The 22,759-nt window shown below is 41.4% G+C and overlaps 2 protein-coding genes and 2 non-coding genes across 4 annotated transcripts; 2 read left to right on the plus strand and 2 right to left on the minus strand.

Annotated features, from left to right (window-relative positions):
* Positions 1–2,638: 2,638 nt before the first annotated feature.
* Positions 2,639–5,514, minus strand: LOC115734851 (fructokinase-like 1, chloroplastic). Its single transcript, XM_030665813.2, has 2 exons — positions 4,569–5,514; positions 2,639–3,954 (listed from the first exon to the last, which is right to left on the minus strand). Exons 1-2 carry the CDS (start codon positions 5,418–5,420, stop codon positions 3,262–3,264), a joined length of 1,545 nt encoding a protein of 514 aa, XP_030521673.1. The 5' UTR covers positions 5,421–5,514; the 3' UTR covers positions 2,639–3,261.
* Positions 5,515–14,861: 9,347 nt separating this feature from the next.
* LOC115735002 lies at positions 14,862–14,959 on the plus strand. Its single transcript, XR_004014723.1, has one exon. It is a non-coding gene; the product is annotated as a small nucleolar RNA snoR26 (small nucleolar RNA).
* Positions 14,960–15,040: 81 nt separating this feature from the next.
* LOC115735003 lies at positions 15,041–15,129 on the plus strand. Its single transcript, XR_004014724.1, has one exon. It is a non-coding gene; the product is annotated as a small nucleolar RNA snoR27 (small nucleolar RNA).
* Positions 15,130–16,584: 1,455 nt separating this feature from the next.
* On the minus strand, positions 16,585–18,109 carry LOC115734693 (probable L-type lectin-domain containing receptor kinase S.7). Its single transcript, XM_030665590.2, has one exon. The coding sequence runs from the start codon at positions 17,869–17,871 to the stop codon at positions 16,813–16,815; it is 1,059 nt and encodes a 352-aa protein (XP_030521450.1). The 5' UTR covers positions 17,872–18,109; the 3' UTR covers positions 16,585–16,812.
* Positions 18,110–22,759: the final 4,650 nt, after the last annotated feature.

Raw genomic sequence — 22,759 nt, forward strand, 5'->3', positions numbered from 1 at the left:
GATCTTGAAGTGAGCATTTTTCAAAAAATTTTGCACTTAAGTAATCTTTTTGAAAATTTTAACATTGAAGTAATCGTTTTGAAAGTTTTGACATTAAAATGAGTGTCGTACACAAGTTTTGATATTTGTAATGTACTTAAGTCGACTTTAGTGATATCAAGCCCGCCTCCTAGAACATGGGCAAAAGTGTGAAAATTTCTGCATGGAGCATTTGGTAGTCTGGAAATAATCTCGAATATGATATAAGCTAAAAATTACTCCCGTGATTTGCACAATAGTAAAATTACATGAAAAAAAATAAAGTTACGACTATTTGTGTTTTTAGCAACTTAAAAAAATAAAATCAGGTGTTTTTCAAAGGTAAAACATAATTCCATTCAAGATGTCGAGTATATTAACTATCACTACCACTTATACCAAAATAAAAATTAGGACGATTCGTCCTGTCGTTGTAGTCTTTTTTCATTCGCAATTATTATTTGAAATAGTTGGAGGAAATACTAGTTCAAAAATATTATTCCTTCCATTACTAATGTCATTTCTATTTGAGAGCCTCGTTTCTTAGTTTCAACACGGATATGTGGTAAATCAAAGATTCCTCAATAAGGTTAACCAATAGTTGTTTTTCATCTATTGTAGTTAAAAAAATATTGTTTCCTAAAGCATAGGCAGTAAAAAAAACTGGTCGGATGCAATTAGACGTGGCCGGTTTGTCCGAACCGCCGGTTCCGATTCCGTTTCGAAACCGTTAGTTCCAGGCTGGTTCCGGTTCGGGTTCGGAACCGCCGTCTCTTTTCCCCCGGGCCTCCACCTTTTTTAAAAAAAAAAAGGGTCGGAACCGGCCCGATCAACGGGCCGGTTCCGGGTACCCGATTTTATTTAGCCATGTCTAGATGCAATAATATTCTTTTTTGTACAAAGTTCAATGTGCTTTATTTTTTTTTTGGGAGGTGGGGTGGGCATGGTCACGAGTAACTATGAATTCCTATCAAGTAAGTACATTTATGACATGTTGTACTTATCGAACTCTGTTCTGATGTTAATGTAGTTGGTGATAACATAATTTTTTTTTTTACCCCACCCAGATCAGATGTGAACGCCAAAAAAATAAAAATTCCTGGGGACTCGGAAGTCGGAGGGACAAAGGAGGAGGCGATGCGGGGCGGCGCCGACTGCGTCGACGATGAGGGAGATAGTGGCGCTGACATTTTGGAGACCGCCCGGAGTAACAGCCACTGTAGTAACGTTACACGAGTGAAGGTATATCATTATCTGTACTACATGTGTATTTTACCGTTTGTTTCATGTGTATTTTATTTTTCATAACCGGTCACTCATCAAACAAAATGCTAATGAAGAAAATAGGTGGTCAAGAAAAATATTTTTCAGGTCAATGGAAAATCTCCTTTTAAAATTGGGAAAAATTAAGTTATTCTGCATTCTCCACGAAACCGCTCACTTCTCCATCTTTCTCACGCACCCTAGGCTTCTCCGTCTCATCCCTCTTCTCTAGAGCTTCTCCTCCTCCGCTACTCCTCCGTCTCGTCCCTCATTGGCAAAATCTCCTGTGAGACGGTCCCCGGCAGCGGCGGCGGCGGCGGCAATGCTCTAGTGGACGGCGACACTCGTGGGGAAGAGGCTCCTCCCGATTTGTTCTTGCTCTCCAAGGACGCTGAGTTCGAGTGGTTCGACCACAGTGCCTTCTACAAGCGCAGGGATTCCACCAAGGCCAACTCCAATTCCCCTATCGTGGCCTCAAATCCGATCCTTAATTCCCTGATGAACTCCAACTCGCTACGATTGTCGATGAACTTCAAGTCCAAAGTATTCCATCTATGGCGCTTATTGCTAGTGGCAGCGTGGCGTTGATTATCGTAGGGGTGGTTAAGGAGGCCGATTACGAGGAGGCCTGATCATGGCTTGGCTAGGGTTGCGGTTGGCATTCGATGTGGCTTTGGGTATGGATTTGGTCGCTCATCAGTTTGGAGCTCGAGGTCAAACCGGTAACAGTAAATGAGTGAAGCCTGATCGGGAAACACTACTAGGTAGCACCGAAATCTCTAGTGAGTCTCGAGCCTCGCCAGCCATGAGCAAGCTCGAGCTAACCGAAACCTGGCAAGTCTCGAGCTCGCCGGTAGTTGTCTTGGCTAGAGACTGGCCGAGGAAGTAGAAAAGAAAAGAAATAAAATAAAAGACATAAAAAAAATATAAAATAAAAATTGAAAAAAAATAATATATTTTTAGTAATTTTCCCTAAGGTCGTACCAGACGGCGAAAAATATGTTCCGGTGGATTTTCAAGTTTCAACCAAAGAACGGAAAATATCATCAAAACAGGCCTATGGCTGAGGATGGAGCCATCGACCGTTCTAATGCATCAATACCCTCTTTATCTGGTACAAGGTAGAGACTGCTAGTGAAGAAAGTAAAAAAAAATCTGAGCGTCTCAAGCGCAGTTGAGGATCACATACAGCTGATCTCATTTGGTCTCTAAGCCACTCATAAACAAATTATACCATCTATGGCGCTTACTGCTAAACTGAAAGTTGCTTTACAAATAGACCTAGTAGAGCAAGTTATGAGACAAACTTACAGCAACCCGGATGAAGAGAAAATCAGTTCTGAATTAGGCAGGCATGGAAATCTCAATACGCTCTCAGCGGGAGGTAAGCAGTCAGCTCCATTTCAGTTAGAACACAGAAATCGAACAAGAACATTGCTCATTTAGGTTTTGGAGATTTGGAAAAAGAAAAAGGAAAGAACTTTCCTTACTCTGAGGCAGGAAAGCCAGCAATACGGAAAACAAGAGAGCTTGCACCTCAAAATAATAAAGATTCAGATCTCTGTCTATGCTCCCAACAGTCAGAGCAGTTACCGCGACAAAGTTATATCGTCCCCCATAATCTCAATTGAAAATAGTACATTGGCCCACCGGTCATTAGAGAAAACTGTCTCGCGAAGGCGTCCCATCACCGAACCAGCTCGAATTGGTTCGCTTTTGATAAGCTTCTTTGGACCTAAAAACCATCCTTGACCATTAAATTTGGATAGATATCACATGAAACTCCTTTGTCCTAATCGTTGCCCTGGACGGATCCAAATCCAAATAAATGAGGAACCTGATGAGCGGGCAGCTGGCAAAGGAAACCATAAACCCCCATTTCATCTTCTTCAACAATTTTTTCAAACAATTAGGAAACTTTCTCCATTGGTCCGGCTTCGCAAATGGAACTTATATCACATAACATAGAACACGGACCATTCACCACATTGATGGCACATAAACCTGTTCTTTCAAATTCTGTGTTGCACTTTCAGTAGGAAAACCTCTGACGGCACCGATCGTCCACTGTGATATAATACCAGCAGCAACTGCGAATCGAAGTTGTCTTTCCAAAATGTCTTGATTATTAATCATTTCAGGGCAAGTTGTCAGCTTTCTCAAAATAGCAGCCACAACAGCATCTCCGGAACCCGTCCTATCACAAGTGAAAGGTGTAATGAGAACATCTTCTGTACCGACAACAACACCATCAAACTCGGGGGAGTAATAATGGATCCGAAGTGTTCCATCAGTTACAAATATGAACTTGAGCTTATTGTGCCACAATGGAGATATTTCTTCCTGGGTATAGTGATAACAATCTCGCCGGTTCTTAGATTGCTCGAAATTTTCAGCATAGTATTGAGGTCTATAATTTCTTTTCCTCTCGTAATGATCTTCATCTAGAAGAAATTCCAACTCTTGCCTAGACACTTCAATAATGTCAGCCTCATCCCATGCTCTCTTAATTAACTCCCTTGTCTCATTCCGTGATCTCCACAACGGTAAGGGCAAATTCAAGTCGAAAAATATAAGGCTGCCAAACTTTTTAGACCATTTGATAGCTCTGAAGAGTGTGGCATGCATTGAAGGGGTGGTCAAAACTTCAGAAGTGAAGTGGAAGATTTTAGCCTGCATCCATACCGAGCACACAACAATCTCAAAATCAGCCAATAATCATGATTTACAAACCTAAACTTCAATCTTCCGCTTGGTATATACATACATCAACACGGCATCAAATTAGTAGTTTCAGCTTACCAATCCAATTGTCATATCCAATTCATCAATTTAGTAATACCAATCTCCCAATCAATTCAGCAAATACATCAGCATCTGACAGTTGAAACATCAATTGAAGTCAGGATGACTCTATGCTACTCTCAACTGAGTAAAGCAAGTTCCATTTTCACAAATAATCATCAACCTCATCCCATTGCATTGGTTCATGCCTCATTTGCGCAAAGGCAGATAATCGTAGACCAATAACTAAGTTACCAAACTACACAACAAATGCACCTTCGAAACCTCATCCATGGCATCCAGTCGATGCAAAACTTTTACATTGACGCAATCAAGCTCTTTACATTTTCCATGAGAAATCAAGTCCTTCCAATCATCACATTATCGCAACCTCGATTGAAAAAGTTCAGGACTTGACTGTATCAGTTCAAAAATTTAGCACCCAATTATTGAACAAACAACACGAGACGACCCAAGAGCAATGAATGGAATTTGAGTTTTACCTCCTTGAGCACAGCCAGGTTCAGCTCGGAGCTCGCGAGCGAGTCCTCAGCCGACTCCTTCACAGTCTCCATCCTCATCCTCCCTCCATCGAACTTGACCCTCATATAAGTACGGCCAGTCTTCACATCCCCATCGAACTTCACAGCCCTCGTCTGGACCCTCTCCTTGTTCATCGCCAACACCAGCTCGTCCCCAAAGTCGTCCCTCCCGACCTTCCCCATGAACGCCGCCCGCCCGCCGAGCCGCACGTGCGAGATGGCCACATTCGACGGCGGGCCGCCGGGAGCCCGCGCGAACTCCGGCGGGTCCCACTGCAGCATCTTCCACTGCGAGTACATGTCCGGGTGCATGGGGTTGTGGTGGACCCGCACCGTCGGCACGAACTCCCGCCGCGCAGCGCCGAAGCAGCAGACCAGCGGCGGGTCGTCGTAGGAGTCGATTCCGTCGTCGTACACCCAGTCGTCGCCGCCTTCGTCCTCCTCTTGTCGAGCTTGAGCCCTGACCGGTTCGGCCGCGACCGCGACCGCGACCGCGCCATTTCCGGCCTCGATTTTCGGGGAGCGCTTCGTCTTCTTCCCGGCCGATGAAGAAGACGAAGAGGGAGGAGGAGTTGAGGAAGGGGAAGCGCTCTTCTTCCTTCCTCTTCGAGTTGGTTTCCGGGACTCGGCGTCGCTGTTGTTGCCGATGTTGCCGCCATTCATGGAGGATTTAGGAGGAGTCGAGCGAGTGTCGGAGAGACGAAATTCGTGAGTGATTGAAGCATTGGGGTCGAGTGATTTCTTGGGTTGGTGAAGGAGAGAGTGAGGGCAGTGGAAGAGGAGAGAGCGAGGAAGGAGATGGAGTAACGCCATTAGAGAGTTAAGAAGGGTTCTTCTTTGCCGTCGGGGTTTATCCTTGGAAGAGCATTTCCGCAATTATCCTGCACGAGGCGGGGGTATTATGGGAAAAGTGCACGGTTTCATTTTTGATAGAACGCAAACTATAAAATGAAATTTCAAAGGCAAAAGAATACGTGGGGATTGGAGTGTCAATATCTATGCATGATATTCATTTTAATATCAATATTTTTTTCTGCATCACTTAAGTATCAAATTGAAAAAAAAAAGTGATCATTTAAATGTCAATTCTGACAAAAAACAATAACTTAAGTACCATTTCTTACCAAACAATACACGTGACATTTTTTTATTAATTTTTTAATATTACATGGCAATTGTTAATCCACGTGGCATCCAAGTGGATGCCACGTGGATTGTTCAACTTAAAAATAGTTAAATTTTGTTGGAAAATCTCCTATAATCCCTCCCTAATTATTTGGAATATTCTGTGATATTATGTGATTTGATTTTGTTAGCAGTAAATTAGCTACCGATAAAGATTAGGGGCTGATTAGTATCTATACCTAAAATAGGTTTCTTACCTAATTTAGGTCTTTTATTCTTGTATATATTCACCCTGTAATTACTCAATTAGATGAAGAAATATACATATTCTTTTCTTCATGATATCAGAGCCAGGTTTTTTGATCCGAATTTCCCGCCTCTTTTTTTTTCACTACTGCTGCTTCATTGCGGTTCTTTTTTCAGCCTTATTGCTGACTTAACCAGCCTTATTGCTAGCCTTCGGTTGTGTGGTAACCACCCTTTTTACTTGAACCCCTATTAGTCTCCTACCATAATCTATCCATTCAAGTTGCCGAATGGAAGATTCAGGGAAGTCTATCTCCAACGAAACCAGATCCTCTCTTAAGGATCAATCCAACTCATCGATTGGAGATTTTCCCAACATGAAGGAATATCGGTTGGATGGAAAAAATTTTCTTGAGTGGGCACAAATTGTGAGGACGTTTCTTAAAGGAAAAGGAAAGCTCAGTCATCCGGAAGGCACCGGTCCGAGACAAAGTGATCCCAAGTTTCGGACATGGGACGAAGAAGATTCCTCAATTATGTCATGGTTGTGGAGCTCAATGCAACCCGAAATCAGCAAAAATTACATGTTTCTCCCCTACGCCAAGGAGATATGGGAGGCTCGTTCGTCGGTCTTATTCAAAAGTTCAAGATGCAGCAGTAATATATGAACTCAAGACAAAGGCTTCAACAACAAAGCAAGGTAAGCGTTACATTACGAGAATCACTACAATCTCATGAGAAGACTCTGGCTTGAAATAGATCACAATTTGAATATACAGATGGGGTGGGTTGAAGACACTAATACTCTCTCAAACCATATGGAGAGAGATAGGATTTTTGAATTTTTGGCGGGTCTAAATGCAAACTATGATCAGATTCGAGTTCAGATTCTCGGAAAGAAGTGGCCGTCATCCTTGAATGAAGTTTTTTCTACTGTAAGAGGAGAAGAAAGCCGACAGATCGCAATGCTTGAATACTAACACATCGAAGGATCCGCCATGAAAGCAATTAAGGAGGAAACAAATCCTAACACAAACAGGAAACCGGATCCGATTAAGACAACGGGCGGTGAAGGTTTATGGTGCGGTTTCTGCAGAAAACCCCGCCATACAAGAGAAAACTGCTTCGGGCTTCATGGAAGAACACGAGTGCTCAGCAAAACTAAAAGACAGCCACAAGCGCACATGACCAGTGAAGGTGAAGTTGCCCCTATAGATCAATACAAACCTGTCGGTGAGGAGATATTTAACAAAGAAGAAGTTGGTAAAATCGGGGCTCTCCTTGACTCCCTATCTAAGTCTTCTGATATGTGTTCATTGGTCCGGTCAGGTGCGTGTCTAATTTCTGAAAACTCAACGGTTTCTCGGTACCCTAATTCATGGATTCTTGATTCAGGAGCAACCAACCATATGACACATGATCCCACTAAATTCGAAACTTATAAACCATCGCCGGGAAATAGGAGTATTACCATAGCAGATGGATCTCCTGTTACCGTAGGCGGCCAAGGAACCATAACTCTAAATCCCTCACTTAAACTTGACAATGTCCTTCATGTTCCTAAGCTATCCACCAATCTCCTTTCCATTAATCAACTTACCAAAGATCTGAATTGCAAGGTATTTTTCTCTATTGATCATTGTATTTTGCGGGACTTGAAAACGGGGAGGACGATTGGATTTGCTAAGGAACGGAATGGGCTCTACTACCTTGAGGATTCGAGCGGAACTGGTTGGCCTCTTGTGGGTTATAGTACCTCTTACAATTCTTGTAATCCTATCCACTCATCTCGGATTTGGCTTCACCATTTTCGGCTAGGACATCCACCGTTTAGTCTTCTTAGGACTATGTTTCCTTCCATTTTTAAAGATGTTGCTGTTGAAAATCTTCATTGTGAAGTTTGTGAAATTGCAAAACATCATCGTGTTTCATTTCCTTTGAATAATAATGCTAGAGTTTCAACACCGTTCTCTCTTATTCATACCGATGTGTGGGGTCCGTCTAGAATTGCTAATTTTACGGGAGCTAGATGGTTTGTCTCTTTTATCGATGATTGTACTCGTACTACATGGCTCTATCTTATGAAAGACAAATCTAATGTTCAATCTATATTCCAAAACTTTCATAAAATGATAGTCAATCAATTTGGGGTGTCAATTGGGAGACTTAGGTCTGATAATGGGAAGGAATATTTCAATCAGCATCTTGATCATTTTTTCCAAACTCAAGGTATTATTCATGAGTCTTCCCGTGTTGATACCCCTCAACAAAATGGAGTTGCCGAAAGGAAAAATAGGCACCTCCTTAATGTTACTCGGGCTCTCCTTTTTCAAATGTCTGTGCCAAAACATTTTTGGGGGGAAGCTGTTTTAACTTCAGCATATCTTATTAATCGGGTTCCTTCCAAAAGCTTAGGAAATAAAAGTCCCCGACAGCTCCTGTCTACTTTTTATCCTAATGTTTCCCATAACTATCATATTTCCCCTCGGGTCTTTGGCTGTGCTGCATTTTTGCATATTCATAATCACAACCGAAACAAACTCAACCCTCGTGCTCTAAAGTGTGTCTTTATTGGGTACTCCAATACTCAAAAAGGTTATAAATGCTATAATCCTTTAACATGTCGAGTTTTTATCTCTATGGATGTCACTTTTAATGAAAACCAGCCATTTTTTCCTTCCAACCACTATCTTCAGGGGGAGACTCCTAATGAAGATAGTGAGTTTGAATCACTGCCTCCACTACTTAGTACGTCGTCCACTCCAACTTCGTCTCCTTCCCCATCTCTGTCTAGTCCTAGCCCTCTTAGTACACCAAGTCCTTCATCAAGTTCATCGAGTCCTCTATCTAGTCCTAGTTCCCCATCAAGTTCTCTGCCTAGTTCATCATCATCATTTAGTCCTAAGAATGAACCAACCAAACCGCAAGTTTACTCAAGAAGGACGAAGCTCAATCCGGAACTGGATCAAGTCCCGTTATCCGAACCGTTATCAGGTAATGAAATCACTCACCCTTCTTCTAATGAACCAGAGTTAAGTGATTTGGATTTACCTATTGCCTTGAGAAAAGCTACCAGGAAATGTACCCAACACCCTATCTCCCAATTCGTGTCATGCCAAAGACTATCTACCCAACACAAAGCCTTTATTATCGCTTTTGATTCAATTACTATTCCTAACTCGGTACATGAAGCTTTTGAGGATAGGAATTGGATACAAGCTATGACGGAGGAAATGAATGCATTGAAGAAGAATGATACATGGGAAGTTGTAACTTTACCCAAAGGCAAGCAACCGGTGGGATGTAAATGGGTTTATACCCTTAAGTACAAAGCTGATGGGACCTTGGAGAGGTATAAAGCAAGGTTGGTCGCAAAGGGGTACACCCAAACCGATGGGGTGGATTATCGGGAGACCTTCGCACCGGTAGCAAAGATGAATACAAGACGGGTGCTACTTTCTCTTGCAGCTAATTTTGGTTGGTCTTTGCAGCAATTTGATGTGAAGAACGCGTTTTTACATGGAGATTTGGAGGAGGAAGTCTTTATGGAGCCTCCACCAGGTTTTGACAAGGACTTTGGAAACAATCAAGTGTGTCGGCTTAAAAAGGCTCTATATGGTCTGAAACTGTCCACAAGAGCTTGGTTTGGAAGGTTCACGAAGACAATGCTTGAGATGGGTTACAAGCAAAGTAGAGGGGATCACACCCTATTCATCAAACATTCAAATAAAGGTATGGTCACAGCTCTACTTGTGTATGTAGATGATGTAGTTGTGATTGGTAATGATGAAGCTGAGCAAAAGTCTCTTAAGAGTAGTCTTGCTCAACAATTTGAGATCAAAGACCTTGGAAAGTTGAGATACTTCCTTGGTATCGAGGTGGCCTACTCTAAGAAAGGTATTTTTATATCCCAAAGGAAGTATATACTTGATCTTCTCAAAGAAACAGGATGTCTCAATAGCGGGGCGGTGAGCACTCTTATTGATGCAAACCGTAAAATGGATGGACAGGGAGAGAATGGCATAGTTGAGAAAGGGAGATATCAAAGGTTAGTAGGAAGGCTTATTTATTTGTCTCATACTAGGCCATACATAGCCTATGTTATGGGAGTTGTAAGTCGGTTCATGCATGATCCTAAAGAAGAACATATGCAAGCTGTCTACCGGATCCTTCACTACCTCAAAGCTTCACCTGGAAAAGGTATTTTGTTTAAAAAGGGTGACAAGCTGAATCTTGAAGCCTATACTGATGCAGATTGTGCGGGGTCACCAACAGATAGAAGGTCCACATCTAGCTATTGCACTTTTCTAGGGGGAAATCTTGTCACTTGGCGGAGTAAAAAACAAAATGTTGTTGCTAGATCTAGTGCTGAAGCTGAATTCGGGGCAATGGCGAATGGGATATGTGAACTTTTGTGGCTCGGGATTGTCATTGAAGACCTCGGAGTGGGACATGAAGGAACTATGAGACTCTATTGTGATAATAAATCAGCAATCAACATTGCTCACAATCTGGTTCGGGATGATCGAACCAAGCATATTGAGGTAGACAGACATTTTATCAAGGAGAAACTTGAGTCTGGTTTGATAAGTACTCCCTACACTCCTAGCAAAGATCGGCTAGCGGATGTATTGACCAAAGGCCTACCGGTGTCGAGATTTCGGGAGATCATCGGCAAGTTGGGCATGGAAGATATTCACTTACCAACTTGAGGGGGAGTGTTGGAAAATCTCCTATAATCTCTCCCTAATTATTTGGAATATTTTGTGATATTCTGTGATTTGATTTTGTTAGCAGTAAATTAGCTAACGATAAAGATTAGGGGCTGATTAGTATCTATACCTAAAATAGGTTTCTTACCTAATTTAGGTCTTTTATTCCTGTATATATTCACCCCGTAATTACTCAATTAGATGAAGAAATATACAGATTCTTTTCTTCAAATTTTTAAAAGTTAAAATTAAACAAAAAATAACTTAAAAAGTAAAAAGATAAAAGGGGGAAGTAAAAGTTGCAGAGTTCTCGCCGTCGCCGCCACCCTACCCTCGTCGGCAATGGACAACAAGGGTGGGGAACGGCCAAGGGAGGTCGCCGGGGCTGAGACCTCGCCGGGGTCGGCGACGCCTGGCCGTGGCCGTCCTCGCAAACCCACGGCGAGGCTTGACCTTGCCTAGAGTAGTCGTTGGGCATCAAAGTGAAAAAATATATATATATATATATTAATATCAAAGTGAGAGTCGTATATAAATATTTGCTCTCCAAATATCCTTATGCCATATTTCAAATAAAGATATGAAGATTGACTGATGTCTAGAAAGGAAGCACAAAATGAATTTGATTTTAAATAAAGATTTGAATTTACGCGTTTTCATTATTAAAAAGAAGAAGAAGAAGAAGAAGATGCGAATCAGACCTTGTCTTAAATTATTGTCAATTGAGGGCCCGAATTGAATTTCATCCAATATTGCGCGCTCTCTCTCTTTTCACTCGAAGATGATTAACTAACCATGAAAATTCCAACGATTGGCTGGAAGAGACTAGAGGGAAAAAATATTATAGAAAACCACAGGCGAACAGTTCCAAGGACTGCTCATTCTATCCGTTCTAAGAATTAGGTCAAGTCCTTTCCACACCTAAATCTTAATCAATGATATCGATATTACAAAATTCCACGAACAAGTCGTCACGTCCAAAAATCCGTGGAGTTCAATGATAGATACCTGCACCCATTGAGTTTGTAATGCCTGAATTCAGGTGGCACGTCTTTGAGATAAGAGTTAGCCATTTCCGCCTCTTATTAAGGCTTCGTTTGTCTCGCGAAAAAAAAAATTAATGACTCAAAAAATAATTTCTACAAAATGATCACTTATATTGCTTCACAAGGACTGATAAATGATATATATTTTCATAGTCGACACAAATGTTTAAGCAGAAAGTGTCGTTGATATTGAAAATATTTTTTTCTTGATTCATTAATTCATGCGATGCAAACTGAGCCTTAGATTTTGTTGGCTACTTCACACTTGTATTTGAAAAAAGCTCCGTCCCTTGATCCCTCTTTCGAGAAAATAGTTTCAACTCCGGACTTTATTCGAGACGAGGTGGCCTCTCCAGATTCTTATGTGAGACAATATCTACTCTGCGTCTTTTAAAAAGGGACACACCACTTCATACCTTTCTTTGAGGTTTATTTGAACTCGTATCTAAAAAATCACTTGAAACCTTTTTACCTATTCTTCTTTTGTACCTCTCTCTCTCTCTCTCTCTCTCTCTCTCTCTCTCTCTCTCTGTGCTGAACATGAATAACACAGACATACATGACTTAGAGCTTATTTTATCCTTTTTATTTAATGTGAAGTTTGTACACACCTTATGGCAACATTTTTTATTTAAATTACCTGAAATTATCGGAACACGCAAAATGTTAGCATATAGATTCACACACAATTTTTCGCATAATTATTTTTTTAAATCAAATAATATTTCCAAAATTTTAACCAGGATATAAATGATAATAATGAATTTTTTTTTTTACTTCCGGATTATTTTTTAGTACCTTTTTTTTTTTTTTTGCTTTGAGAAATTAACGCAATATTTGTCAATGTGTTTGAAAAGTAAATTTAGACTAATACGTTAATATCCTCTTCTCCCCACACAAAAAGCTACGGATTTTAAGTGAAACTGACAAGTTTATGTTACAGTTTTTTGAAGATTATATCGGGATGAACCTCAAATCAGCTCGATTTGAATTCTGAACCGAGTAACTACATCAGGTTATTTTTTTTTTGGGCCTGGGCCTACAAATCGGGTCCACAAAACTCAGGCCCGGCCCCAAGGAAAAGGAACGAATCGCCCTAGGCCCGGCCCGTTCAGGTGCGGTTCCAAAAAAGCATGTGACCGAATTGACATACAAAAAATTGGTTTGATTCGATATGTGACCGTCCCTTTCGAAGGCTCTCCTGGAACTAGGGGTGAGCAACCGGACCGGGTTTACCCGGAACCCGGATCGGCCCACCCGAAAAACAGGGTCGGGAATCGGTTCTTGCTCATACCGGTCCGGGTTTCGGTTCCAATTTTTGGGAACCGGTTGAAACCGGTCCGGTTTCCGGTTCTAGGTGAAGACCCACTCGGACCGGTTTTAGAACCGGTTTTTAGTTACTAAAAAAAAAAAAAGACACCATAATGTAGTATCCAAATAACTATGATTTTGGTTTTATGCTTGTGGTGTTTGAGTTTTTCTAGTGTTGGTTCATGCGCGTTAAATGTGGTGTCTTTTAGCATGTTATTTGGATCTTACAATTTCAGTTCTTTTTTAATGGGTACAACGAAAATTGAAGTGTGATAGAAAGATTTACACTATGTTAATTCGGCGTTACGGAGGATCATTGTTGCTTTTGATGGATTGCAACTTTTATTTTTTATATCAAGATTTGTTGCTTTTGGTGAATCATACTATTATTTATTATTATTTTTTGGATTGTTGCTTTTGGTGTATTATAATTTTTTTTGCTCATTTCATCAATGCTCATATTATTTTGATGAAAAAAAAAAGGAAAACAGGTTCTCGGGTAGACCACGAAATCGGACCGAAAAACAGGGTCGGTTCCAAAACAGGTTCCAAGACAAACGGGGTCGGTTCTCGGTTCTAAAAACTAGGAACCGGTTATAACGAGGTCGGTTTCGGGGTCTAGGTCCGGACTCGGCCCACCCGGCCCATGCTCACCCCTACCCGGAACCAAATCGAATATCGAAAAAAGAGTTTTAATTTTCATTTGACATTACGAGATTCAAAGTAGAAATGAAACAAATTTTGGAGGATCGAGTTGATATCGGATAATTTCAATAAAAAAGTTACAATATTTTTCCGGGTTAATACCGCAAAAAACTCTAAACCGGTACACCTATGACAAATTTACCTCAAACTGTTTTTTTTTTACCTCAAAAATCCCAAATCGGTACATCCGTCACAAATTTATCCTAAATTATTTGTTCGACTACCAAAAATTTCAAACCAGTACATCTGCGACAAATTCATCCCGAAATAATTATTTTGACCACTAAAAACTCAAACTAGTACACATATGATAAATTTATCCTCCGTTAGTTTTCGTTAAAATGTATTAATATCAAGAAAAATTTCAAATTGATACACCTGTGAAAAATGGAGGGTAAAAATCCTAAAAGTGTACATGCGAAAATTGCCACGTGTTATTCAAGTCGGTAATTTGACGATAAAATTTAACGAAAACTAATGAAGGGTGAATTTATCACAAATGTACCGGTTTGGGGTAAATTTGTCAAAGGTATGTCGGGTTAGGATTTTTTGAGGTTAAAAAAATATTTTGAGATAAATTTGTCATAGGTGTATCAGTTTCGGATTTTTCATGGTATTAACCACATTTTCCTATTAATGAGCGAAATAGAGGGAAAAGGGTTAAAAATGTCTGGGCCCATATGCTGTGAAAAACTAAAATGGGCCTTTTTGTTGGGCTACGATGTCTGGGCTTTCTTCATCACCATCAACCCGAAAGACAGAAACCCGAGAACGAGACGGCACCAGTTCTAGGGTTTCGCATTCGCCTCATCGCACCACCGCCATTTTCTCTCTCTTCGTTGAGCTCGTTTTCTTCCCTTCATAAGCTGGTGGCTGTCGCTGTCGCAGGCATTATCTTGAATGGATCGTTGTTCTGTGAACAAGCCCGAGCTTGCCGAGTCACGTTTTCGTCTTTCGATCGACTTTGCGGTCTCCGTCGTCGCAACTCGAAAACCACTTGGCTTTTTCTGTTCAATAGCATGCGCCTGCGAGCTGCTTCGCAATTTGTTGTTGCGATTCGGGCTCGCTTTGAATTGAATCTCCGTTTTTTGTTGTTGTTTTGGGTGGGGGGAGCATCGATGATGAGTTAATCCAAAATGTCATCCTTGCACTATGATTTTTCCCGTGAAGAAATAAATTGGGGAAGGTTTTGCTCTCTGAGATGCTCCTCTGCTTTCTCCCCTGTTTCGTCTCGTTCAATGAGAAGACCTCACGCGACCCTCGTTTTCTTGTTCGTTGCCTTGCCGTTGCAGGATCGATGATGTCATTAATTTCTGCGTTATCTGTCTGTAGCTTCCCCTCATGGGAGTGAAGATAATCGATACATGCTGAGATCCCCATCGTTTTTACTTCTCTTTCAATACTCAGATCGAAACTCTGAAACTGAGACTTGTTCTTTTTTTTTTCCTTTGTGATGAAGCTATGGCTTGATATCATTTATGGTCGATTCTGCCATTTTCTGTTGCTCTTTGTTGGCCAATGATGTGAGTTTTATGTATCCGTACTCCAAAAATGTTTCCTTTTCATAAAAAAAAAAATTCATTGTTATGTTCTTGAAAAGATTCAGTGAGAAGCAATAATATGGCACTGGAGATTTTCTGTAGCATGACGGTCTGCAATGTTTTGTTTTTCGGGTGCTTTTGCATTTCGGGTCACATTTCGGTAAAGTCGAAGCATGATATGCCGTAATGGCTAGCTAGAATTAGATGGTGAAGTTCAGCATGGTAATCATATATTAGTAACGCTGCTCTGGATAACGGCGCCCCTGCTTATTGTTGTTGTAATGCAGATAGAAGTGTGAGCATGTGCAACTCTGCCGATCAATGGAGCAAGAAATAAGCACAGCCAGTTAAATGGTCGAGTCGATTGAAATCATCCCAAAAGCTTTGTTGTGGTCGGGAAGAAAAATGGCAGTTGCAGCTTCCACCTCAAGCCAACCCTGTTGAGAGAATCATCTTGGTATCTAAATTTGCCAAGTCATTAGAGATTTTCCTCTTCTGCAACTGTGGACGAGACATCGCAAGTCATCGAAGGTTGAAACTTTTGTATTGGCCGTGAGATAATTAGATTATCGAATGCAATGCTGGATCGCTTCTTGTGATTGCTATGTGTGTGGATGATATTTGATTTGGGAGGCAATGTATGAATTGGGTTCTTTCCTTCTGTTGCGCATTTCAATCTCTGCAAGAGCAGAATGTTGCTCAAGGCATTGACTTACCAAACAAGGAAAGGAAAGAGGAAAAACAGATACTCAAGATGAGAACCAGAGAATCAATGGGAAAACACAGACAAATTGCAGAAAAAAGAAAGTAACATTCAAGCCCGAATCCTCTCTCAATGTAGTTTAGGATTAATATGACAGGAAGCCATGAAGAAAGCAGGTCACTGTCATAGAATTTGCGGGAAATAAAAGCCACGTGAACATAGTAATAGTAGTCTTTTTCGTGTCCTATGAAAATAGAAAGAGGATACGAAGGAGCCAACCTACCACATTCCTACTCTCTTTGGACGTTACGGAGTCGGGATGCCAATCCCCAAAGAGTACCATATGCCTTGCCCTGCCTTAAGTTTCGCAAGAGCACCTCTTTTGAGATGATCGAGTCATTATATGAACATCAGCCGAGCAGAAAATTACTTTCCGGCCATAGTTAGGGCAGTCAAACCAGCTCTCGTATGAGCCCCGAGGGATTCGTCATGGCCGGCAGCAGCCGTGCTCCAGTCTTCTCGATGTGAACATAGTGAAAACACTTCATCAATATATTACATGAAGGCATTTGAGGTACTTCTAAGGTGCTGAAAATAACATTTTTAAGTGCTTTCAAACTGGAAAATATGTGACGATAGACTAACATTTTAGACAGTTAATTATCAGATTACAACAACACGAGGAAGCTGAAAATGAAAGAACCAAAGAAGACATCAATTTACAGCAGAAAAGACCAACAGCAAAAATCTCCCCCAACTTCAGACATCTAACTTGCCATCTTCTTCGATGGGCTTTATCTAAACAACCGTCAGCTTTCACTTGGTCGCATTCACATCTTTGACGGCCTTATCTACAATCACCTCCAATTTACTGCACTTCTTCAAATCCACAGGCTCCACCACAAACTCCTCCGGCGCCACCGGACGCCGGTTCCCGAATATCGTCCACAAGTACAGGACTACGAATGCCCCCAAAGCGCCACTCCCCGTGCCGAAAATCATCGCTGCCAGCACTTTCAAGAAACAATCGTTCTTCTCATGGACTCCCAAATTCTTGGTGTTTCGACCGACGGCTTGAGGATCCAACGGCTCCGAGTGCATCCATTGAGGGACATGCCTGAGCTTGAAGCTCCAAGAGTGGATAAAGCACGCCCGGCTTGAGTTCCCATTAGACGAGCTCAAACCCAGAAACACATCGCCCTCCTTCCACATTGTCCGCAAATCCACGAATCGAGCGAGCACCGGATCCGACGGCCGCGATTCGGAGGACCTACTCACCCTAACCTCCAACCTTCTTGACCCAGCTTCATAATCAATCCAAGAATGGAACTTGCTCCCACCATTCAGCACCAAATTAAGTGAAGACACGTTCTTCACTTTAACAGGCCCGAGGCCACCCACATCAATCGCCACACTATTCTTCGCCGAATCGAATCTAACAGCGACGGTTCTATTCAGAGGCCTGTTCTTTTCCAGAAGAAGCCCAAAGGGACTACCATTATCCCCAAATTCATCAACATTAAAACCACTTGGACACAGAGCAAATGCCAAGTCATTTCCATCGCCTCCGGACAACGAAAACGAGAAGTAGGTCGAGAAAGAGACCAGCTTTTCCGGATTACCTTGCACAATCCTGATGGGTCTCCTGTACACGACCGACCCGGCACTCGGGCTCCCCGCGTCAGTCAGCTGAACCGAGGAACCCCCGCTGACCACCTTGGCATCTCCGTACATTGCGAGGTTGGACTCAAGGTAGGCATCTTTAGCGAACTTGTGGAAGGAGAAGGAGGGACCCGGGTCGGCGGAGAGGGCTCCGAGGGAGATTACGATGAAGGCCAAGGCCGAGAAGGGCCTGAGGTGGGAGGTCGAGGCCATGAAACGAGGGTGGGGGGGACTGAGCTTGAATCTCCACAGAGACAAGATGGGAGTGAAGAGAGAGCTAGTGGGTCTCTAGGGTTTGGCGTGGGGATGATGATCCCGTCTGTGCATTTACAGCGAAGTGAAACAAATTTTTTTTTTTTTTTTTGGGGGAATTGCAGCGAGGAAACCAGTGGAAGAAAGTAAAGAATGAGAGAGAGAGAAAGAAGAGAGAGAAAGAGAGGTTGGATTGGAGGTTGTGAAAATTAAATACGTTCACTCGTTTCTGCAAGCACACTGACTCGCTTTTGCTCAGTGGTTGCTGACTGAGGGGGGGAATATAATAAAGGCTCGTTTTGCAGTTATGCCCCTCAGGTTTCCAGAAATTGCTGTTTGTCCTTAGGGTCTTTTGCCATTGTCGCATTCATGTTCTTAGACATGGCCAAATGAAATCGGGAGTCCGGAACCGGCCTTCAAAGGGCCGGTTCCGATTTCTAAATTGACGGAATCAGCTCGGAACTGCCGGTTTCGACCGTTTTTTTTATTTAAAAGGGGGGGCCAGGGGGAAAGAGCCGTTGGGCCCGTGAATTGGCCCTTGAAAGGGCCGGTTCGAACGAACCGGCCACGTCTACATGTTCTCCTGGCATAGTGGAGTGGAGGTGTTACGTGCTTTTCAATTAGGGAAGATTGATTGACCCAAAAAATTAGGGAAGATTGCAAGATTATTTCAGCTCCCGAGTCTCATCATATCAAAAATTGATCCTCACTTTTAAGATCCTTCGATTTACATCTTTGCCAAGCTTAAAATGACCCCTTTCATTTGAAAAACTTTACGATTACCACGACACATATTGTCTCTCTCTTTCTCTCCACCCCCTCTATTAGCTCCCGATCATGAGAGTGCACGAGGTCGACTCGATTAGGTGGGGATCGCACAAATGACGAGCTCCAAAGCATTTTTCCAGAATGAGATCTTCCGGTTGAAGGTTCGAAAATTCTGGTTATATGCAAAATATTGAAGGGTGCCATCTTCGGCGCATAGGCCAAACGCTATGCCTTTTTTTTTCTTCGTAATTTTGGAAGGCCGCGTTAAATATGTCATGGTAATAAAACGGTTACACATTCCTCTTAATCCGATTGAAAATTCATACGAAATTTGTTACGGTGATATGTCCTTTATTTTTTTCGGTATTTGTCTTGTATTTTTCTTAATGTGCCTTGTAATTTGCCTAAAGGGCACTTTGTTAAGAGAGAGACTCATATGAAAAGGGCCATTAGTCAAGACCATCCCGACCGACAGTCAAGTCATAATACTTTTGGCAATCGTTCTGTAATTATTAGTGTTTCCTATGTTAAGGCCGTGACATAATTGACTTGATCATGAGCTGGTCTATGTCGACTCACGAGGTCGCTTGCTGTTGCATTAATGGTGATGGTCCTAAAGAGTCCAAGCCCATGGGGAAGTGGAAGATACCGAAAGGGCGATGATAGTAGTAGTAGCCGAGCCCCATTTTTATTTTTAGCTTCGAGAGTCGTGGGGGACCGTATTTATTAATTTTTATCTACGTGGAAAATGTTTCGCATTTTTCAAAATTATTAACAAAATAAATGAGATGTAATAATTATACAAGTAATTATACGGGTATGGACATTACTGTTTTTTTCTTTTTTTTGATAACCGAAGTGTTCGCACGACCGGCGAGCTATGACTCAAATTAGCGGTAGAGCACGACTATTCCTCGGGGGGCTAGCGCAAAGATCCCACCATCATGATCCCCCGCTTAAATCACCGACGCCTACGAGTTTCGAACCCAAGACCTTTCGTGAAAGGAACTGGACTCAAACCATCGCGACCACCGATGGGTGGGTAGGTATGGACATTACTGTTAGTCATTGCTTTGCTAAAGAAATAGTTTCAAGACGCCTCCGGGCAAAATCATTTTTAGAGTCGGTTCGATTGAGCTCTTTAAAATCGCCAAGATTTAAGATATTTTCCAAATTTAAAAAAGTTCATGAGAAACTACATATTGTCACCCTTTTTCCAAATTTCAACATGGCTCTTGCTGATCCCGGCTTTGTTTTAGCCCTTCCCGGATCCATAGCCACCACTTTACATTACCAAATGATCTATAGAGTTTAGAATCATGCTATTGATCTTAATCTTCTTAGCTCGGAAGAGGCCATGTTCATCTCTGTTGATCATGACCAAACCTCATGCATCTATGTACCCAAACAAATCTCAAAGACCAGCTTGTTAAGCTCCTTCATGATATTTGGGTAACCAACTATGAAAAATTCCACCGAAACACCTCCATTCATGTTGATGGTATATCAATTAGGAGATCGAAAAGTCGTCGTAGTGGGGTGAATTCATCTCTTATCTCCGCAATCTCTTTAGCGCAAACCACTTTTTTGTTTTTTTTAAAAGATATTATCCAAATTTAGACATTTCATGAAAAATTGCATATACGAATTTTACGCGTAAAATTCCATTTCATGTCGATGGTATATCAGTTGGGAGATCGAGCATAGGTAGGTCATAATGGTGGCGGACTCATCTCTTATCTCCGCAATCTCTTCAGCACTTCAGCACAAACCACGATAGGTAATCCGCAATATAAAAGATGGGCCACATCGAGACTCATAAAATACCTAGCAAGATCCGTGAACCGATGAAATTTCAGCGGTGTCATTCGCGACTTCAGTGACCGATGCGGGTCCGAAGATGGGCGTGCAACCTAAAAAGCAAAGCTCGTTCATCTTGCCGAGAGATGCCCACAAGATTCTTTGGTTCCTACTCTATAGTCTTCATGGGACACTCTCTCTCTCAGCCAATCGATTTGTTTATATCTAAGTTTAATAATAACAACATTTAATAGGCCGAAAGAGAAAGGAAGAGAGAGAGAGGAATTCAATTCGAGATTCGTCTCGTGTTGGAGGACCACAGTCGATATTTGCATAGCTGGAACCGGATCCGACCGACCCATCCTTCCTTGTTATTTTTTTATTTTTTTTATTTTTAATTAATATTATTTTCCTTCATTTAATATTATTTTCCTTCATTGGGTGTGCGAAAAGACCAAAAAAAAAAAAAAAGGAAAATGGTAAGGGTAGGCACTAGGCAGGCGTGCAAAGAGGGACACCCACCTCGGAAAGACGCAATTCAATGGGGAGGGCCAGAGGGACAAAGTGGAAAGTGGCGTCCCTCCTTCTAACGAACCTTCGACACGCCACTGTCCGTGTCCGATCCCTCCCTCTGGAATTTGTCTTCGTCTCTCTCTTTAGCCTCCTCTCCCAACGTTGCTCCAACACTCATATATTCGTCGTTTCTCTTTTCTTTTATTACTTATCCTAAATGGAAGAAGGTTTTCTTTTCTTTTTCTTTTTCTTTTTTTTTTACTTCAGAAGTAGAAATTTCTTTCATAAGTAAAATTTTTTATCAAAGGAATTTCTACTCTAAAAGTACTTCTGGAGCAGAAATCCACTTCCAAAAGTGTTACTATGTGCGCCATAAATATTTCCCTCGATTCACTTATACGAGTGGGATAATGTCTGGATGCTTTTCCTTCTTCCGAGGAGCCCGTTAGTTTTCAAACAGCCCGGACTAGATTATGTTCATGAGCAGTTGAAAAGAAAGTCGAGCCACGAAAGTTCAATTTAAAAAGCTGAACGCACTCTCTAGTGCAGCTGAACATGGATGCTTTTCGTCCGTTGACCCACAACGCGCAACGGGGAACCTTTGAAGCTCCATGTCGCCCAACATTCTTCTCACGGAATTCTGCTGTTATCTGATAATTCCCTCTAGAAAAATGTACTTCTTTGATAGGAAAAATACGGTTTTTAAGAAAGAATAGGTAGAGACCATTTTGTCTCAGAAATTTATGTCAAAGGGAAATTAGCTTCTCGATTTCAACATAGGTTCCACTTGAATAAGTAAACTGAAACATAGTCGATTTTCCGAAGATCGTCAATCAAATGATGCGTAAACAGCTAGAGGGCCATGTCAAGCATGCAATTATTGCTACTCATTTACTATAATGTAGTATGTTGTTATTTGCCGTAAGAACATAATGTTCTTTTTGTTGCCAGCATTAGAACATGATGTCGTATAGCCCAATCCAATAAAGCAAACTGACTGAAAAAGAGGCCAACCATGCATATCGAACATATCGTGTGAAAGCCTTCTCGTTTGGTTTTTCTTTGGATGCGGAGACTACTAGGTTCGACTTTATTTAAGCTCTGTTTATTTTACGAAAAAATGATCGATTCAGATAATATTTTTCAAATATAATCGCTTATATCGTTTGTAAAAAACGAATGAACGAAAGATATTTTCATCGTTTACTTATTTGCAATGAAAACATTTTTCATTAACTAATTATTTCAAGGAGTACATGCGATCATTTCTAAGAAAATATTTTCCAAATCACTCATTTTGAATGAAACAAACGGAGCCTTAAAAGAGTAATAATACCTGAAATCTTTCAAAACATATGTAAACCGACTTATATAATCATATACGAACTCTCTATAATTTCCAAGAACTTAAAAAGTCCGATTTTTTCTTTCGTTATTGAAATTTAGAAGGAAACCATGGGGCGAACGGATCAAAATGTCTCCATATGGTCGGTCCATCTCCTCGAGTACACTAGAGAAGAATTATTGTTCAGTGCCCATTTCTTCTAGCTGGTTTTCCTTCGTCTCTCTATTCTTTTGGTAAACTAATTCAGTAATATATTCGTGGTCTCAACCATAAATCGGCACCTCATCTTGCCAAGTCGTCCATGTAGAGGAGGGGCAGCATCTAAATTCAAGCACGAAAACACGTCTACTGAATAACGCCGTTTGTGAGAATAATTCACACATATTTTGGGGACATAAACATTATATCAATGATAAGACAAGA

Source organism: Rhodamnia argentea, chromosome 7, assembly GCF_020921035.1.
Source record: "Rhodamnia argentea isolate NSW1041297 chromosome 7, ASM2092103v1, whole genome shotgun sequence".
Classification (NCBI taxonomy): Eukaryota; Viridiplantae; Streptophyta; class Magnoliopsida; order Myrtales; family Myrtaceae; genus Rhodamnia; species Rhodamnia argentea.